Below are 5,041 nucleotides of genomic sequence, written 5' to 3'. Positions count from 1 at the left end.
GTGTACTTCACAGGATTCTTGTGAGGATTAAATGGATTTATACCTGTAATGCCCATAGAACACTGTGTGGCATCTGGCACTATGCGTTTGCTATTATTATAACGGCACTCAAACTCCAAAATCTTGGGTTTGAGTACTAGCTTGGGCAAGTCGCTTCACCTACCTTAGTCTCCTACCTCACCTGAAACTGAAGATGATAAAGCTGACTTTACAGGTGGCTGTGAAAGAGGATACCTGAAAGGGCTTTGAAAAATGTAAACTACAAATAGATGGCATCGTTATAGCTTCCCCTCCTCAACTTACAATAACTTAAGAGCTAACATCAGATGCTTTCTATGTTACAGGCATTGGGCTTAGTACTTTACATACATCATCCTATGCAATCTTTAAAACAACTTGAAGAGGTTGGGTACTGTTATCGCTAGTTCACAGTCAAAAAACTGGGTCTCAGAGAGTTTAAGTCTGTGATTTGCCCAAAGTCACACAGCAAGCAAGTGGCATACATAGCAAAGAATACAAGATTCCAAAGTCCAAGCGCATCAGAAGCGTATAGACGTGGCCCAACCTGTTGCCTGTGGGGTTAAATGACTGACCTTGTATAACTGTCAGGGATTTAGGGCGGGAAACAGAGTCCCCAACAAAACGCCCCACTCAATAGGAGAGAGGTTGCTGGGTAACGATTGGCTTGCAGAGTAACTGGAAAAAATTCTTGGACTTCTATTCGTTTATTTAAAAAAAATTTTTTTTAATGCTCTCTAGGGGGCAAACATTGTGTCGGGTCGGGGATGACGGTCCAGGTTAGTCTCTGATAAGCTGTTTTCCTCCACTTTCCCTACCCCTTGGTTTCTTCGTATCCAAATGGTGTTCTGCTAATTTCCCCGTTTCCAGGCGATCGTGGGACCTAGACTAGTGAGTCCCCTTCTCTTCCCGCCGCCCTACCCCTTCCCGGACGGCAGGTGAGCGGGAGTACTGTGGCGAGAGGCCCCAGCCGCCGCGTCTCAGCGACCGTTGGCCCCCTCTGCTGGTCCCCGCCCCGCGCGGGGGCGTAACCGCCACTCCTCCTACTCCGCCCGCCCCCGGGCTTTGCGAACAATGACGGCCGCCGCCCCGCCCACCTTTGATGTCACAATCAAAAACAATCCTTTAACTACAAGTCCCAGAAAGCCGAGCGGCTGCGTGAACGCGATCGCTCGCGGCTGTTCTGTCACTACTACATATCCCAGGGGGTATCGCGCGGCCGCGGCTTCTCCACTGCGCAAGTGCGGAAACGCCTGAATTTCCGGCGTGGGTCTAAGCGAGCGTGGCTAGCCGTTGGGCTTAGGTCCTAGTTAGTGAGGGCTTTTTGGTTTACAAGTTTGGGCTCGTGGCTGTACAGGTAAGGTAATAAGCTCAGGAACGCAACCGTCGCTTCCTTGGAGCCTGGGCAGATTTCGGTGATCGGAGATAATTCTTCGCTGTTCCTCGGCGTTTTCTAGTTTATGTAGTGATTTCCCCCCCACCTCTAGCAATCGCTGTTAATCCCCAGAACAACACTTTGTGTAAGTTCCTCCAGTTGACAACTGAGGAAAAGGTACAGAGAAGTTAAGTGATTTATTTGTCTAAAGACACTACTAGTGGTTGCTGAGCTGTTTTCTTATTGCTGTTTTGAGTCCGAACCCGGTATTCTCTGCTTTGCATCCGGATTGCTGGCTCTCTTTCTTGTTGACTAAGAGGGTTAGGGATTGGGCATCTATTGCCTTTTTTTTTTTTTAATAAATTTATTTATTTATTTATTTATTATTTATTTTTGGCTGTGTTGGGTCTTCGTTTCTGTGCGAGGGCTTTCTCCAGTTGTGGCGAGTGGGGGCCACTCTTCATCACGGTGCGCGGGCCTCTCACTGTCGCGGTCTCTCTTGTTGCGGAGCACAGGCTCCAGACGCGCAGGCTCAGTAGTTGTGGCACACGGGCTTAGTTGCTCCGCAGCATGTGGGATCTTCCCAGACCAGGGGTCGAACCCGTGACCCCCGCACTGGCAGGCGGACTCTCAACCACTGCGCCACCAGGGAAGCCCTCTATTGCCTTTTTAAGTCTGGAGTATCCCAGTAGGGCGATGAAGGTGATGTAATCAAGTCTTCGTTAAATCTGTAGATACCGTTTTCTTCTTACTCCGAGTCGTGTATTCACTGGGTGTTTTTATAGAGGTGCCTTTGGGTTGTCAAGCTGTATTCTAGGTACTAGAGTTACAGCAGCAAACAAAAATACCCCCCCCCCTTACGTTCTAGTGAGGGTAGACAGACAATAAACAAATATATAGTGAGACAGATGGTGATCAGAGGTAAGAAGAAGTATGAAGCAAGGTAAGGAGAAACGTCCACTGGAGGATTTTGAAGTGAGTCCTGGCTTCTGTTTATATCTGATATTTGTGTTCTAGGCACAGCAGCCACACAGAAAAGATGGGAGAGGAGGCCAATGATGACAAGAAGCCAACTACTAAATTTGAACTAGAGCGAGAAACAGAACTTCGCTTTGAGGTGGAGGCCTCTCAGTCAGTTCAGTTGGAGCTGCTCACTGGCATGGCAGAAATCTTTGGCACAGAGCTGACCCGAAACAAGAAATTCACCTTTGATGCTGGTGCCAAGGTGGCTGTTTTCACTTGGCATGGCTGTGCTCTACAGCTCAGTGGCCGCACCGAGGTGGCGTATGTCTCCAAGGACACCCCTATGTTGCTTTATCTCAACACTCATACAGCCTTGGAGCAGATGCGGAGGCAGGCGGAGAAGGAAGAAGAGCGAGGGCCCCGGGTGATGGTAGTGGGCCCCACTGATGTGGGCAAGTCCACAGTGTGCCGTCTCCTGCTCAACTACGCAGTGCGTTTGGGCCGCCGGCCCACTTACGTGGAGTTGGATGTGGGCCAGGGCTCTGTGTCCATCCCTGGTACCATGGGGGCCCTCTACATTGAGCGGCCAGCAGATGTTGAAGAGGGATTCTCTATCCAGGCCCCTCTGGTGTATCATTTTGGCTCCACCACTCCTGGCACCAATATCAAGCTTTATAATAAGGTCAGAGCCAGGGCCAAGGTGGGGTGGAGGGAAGGGCTGCTGTCAAGGTTGGAAGCTGTGCAGAAGTTTGCCAGTTAAAATTCTTTGCTCCCTTTCAGCTGGTATTATTGCCACATGATTTTGGAAAAGACAGTTTCAAAAATAAGTCAACCTCAGATTGTTAAACGTTTCTATGGACCTAGTCTTAAGTGATTTATTAAATTTCTACTTAGGACATGAAACACAAGAGGCAGAAGAAGCAACATAAAATAAAAATTAAATCCACGTTATGGGGTCACAACCACAGCAATTAAGAATGTCCGTTTTTTTATATCTGATTCCACTTATTTAAAGAAGGGTAAAAGAGCTGTGGATTGGTTTGTTTTTCTGGGTTTTTTTTCCCCTCACCTCGATCCTTTTTTCTGCAGATTACATCTCGTTTAGCAGATGTGTTCAACCAAAGGTGTGAAGTGAACCGAAGGGCCTCTGTGAGTGGCTGTGTCATTAACACCTGTGGCTGGGTCAAGGGCTCTGGTTACCAGGCACTGGTGCATGCAGCCTCAGCCTTCGAGGTGGATGTAGTTGTGGTTCTGGATCAAGAACGACTGTACAATGAACTGAAACGGGACCTACCTCACTTTGTACGCACTGTGCTGCTCCCTAAATCCGGGGGTGTGGTTGAGCGCTCCAAGGACTTCCGGCGGGAATGTAGGGATGAGCGTATCCGTGAGTATTTCTATGGATTCCGGGGCTGTTTCTATCCCCATGCCTTCAATGTCAAATTTTCAGATGTGAAAATCTACAAAGTTGGGGCACCCACCATCCCAGACTCCTGTCTGCCTTTGGGCATGTCTCAGGAGGACAATCAGCTCAAGCTAGTCCCCGTCACCCCTGGCCGAGATATGGTGCACCACCTCCTGAGTGTCAGCACTGCTGAGGGCACAGAGGAGAACCTTTCTGAGACAAGTGTGGCTGGCTTCATCGTGGTGACCAGTGTGGACCTAGAGCATCAGGTGTTTACTGTTCTCTCTCCAGCCCCCCGCCCACTGCCTAAGAACTTCCTTCTCATCATGGATATCCGGTTCATGGATCTTAAGTAGAGATGAGCAGGAAGCCTTGCTGCCTGGGGCGTAGAGATCTTGGCCATCACCTAAGGCACATGGGCTGAGGTATGAGGATCTCTTGAGGCCAGGCTGACCTGTATATGGTGGACTACTCGGAAGCGTATATTCTACCTCTTAAAACAGGTGTTGGTAACCTAACTCTTCTGATCTTGAACCAGAAGGAAAACCATGAGAATATGATTGGTTTCTTAGATCAGCTGAGTTGCCACTTTGAATGATCTGAGTTCCAGAGAAGTCCCATTTTTTTCACTCTGCTACTATGTGGACTAATTTATTACTGCTTTATATTCTGTATATAGTACTTGTTATCTTGTTTGTCCAGGATGAGAGAGCGAATTCAAAGGACTCCTTCCAATAAAGTTCTTACTTGGGAAAAAAAAAAAAACTATTTTAATAAACATTTTTGCCATATCACAGAAGTTGGTGTAATTTTTAAAATTTTTGTTTTTTCCCTAAGGATTATAGAAACATTATTGGAATGATTTATTGCTGAATGCCTAAGAGGAGAGGAAAGCCAAGAGCCTACCTGTGAGCTAAGCAGGTGAACTTTTATGATGGGTCCCCTTTCCTTTGCACTTAGGTAAATAGATGCTAAATCTGTTGTTTAATTGGAACCAGACCGTAAGTCAAAATGTAAATTGAGCTTTCAGGTGGTAAGCTGGGAGAGCCCATTCTCTTTGATCTCTTGCAAATGATTGTCATACCTGGTTTGGACTTGCATTATTGAATAAGCATCGTGATGCCTTTCGTCCATTCATTCTTTCCACACATTTTCATCATGCACCTACTATGTGACAGTTACCATTCTAGATGGGGGCGGGGAACAAGATAGACAAAGTCTTACAGAGCTTACACTAAACATAAAAAGGTAAGTGCTGTGCAGAGACTTAAGATTGGGTG

General features: G+C 47.3%; 1 protein-coding gene across 2 annotated transcripts; it reads left to right on the top strand.

The window, feature by feature from the left end:
• The first annotated feature begins 1,263 nt into the window (after positions 1-1,263).
• CLP1 (cleavage factor polyribonucleotide kinase subunit 1) lies at positions 1,264-4,544 on the top strand. Of its 2 annotated transcripts, none has more exons than XM_007196462.3 (3): positions 1,264-1,375; positions 2,411-3,038; positions 3,446-4,544. In XM_007196462.3, the coding sequence occupies exons 2-3, from the start codon at positions 2,433-2,435 to the stop codon at positions 4,115-4,117; spliced, it is 1,278 nt and encodes a 425-aa protein (XP_007196524.2). In that variant the 5' UTR covers positions 1,264-1,375; positions 2,411-2,432; the 3' UTR covers positions 4,118-4,544. The 2 variants fall into 2 exon arrangements, with proteins under 2 accessions (XP_007196524.2, XP_007196523.2); XM_007196461.2 differs by lacking the exon at positions 1,264-1,375 and adding an exon at positions 1,543-2,336.
• The last annotated feature ends 497 nt before the right edge of the window (positions 4,545-5,041 follow it).

This window comes from Balaenoptera acutorostrata, chromosome 9, assembly GCF_949987535.1.
Source record: "Balaenoptera acutorostrata chromosome 9, mBalAcu1.1, whole genome shotgun sequence".
Taxonomy (NCBI): Eukaryota; Metazoa; Chordata; class Mammalia; order Artiodactyla; family Balaenopteridae; genus Balaenoptera; species Balaenoptera acutorostrata.
Note: the sequence above shows the minus strand (reverse complement) of the source record. Positions and strands in the feature narration are given on the sequence as shown.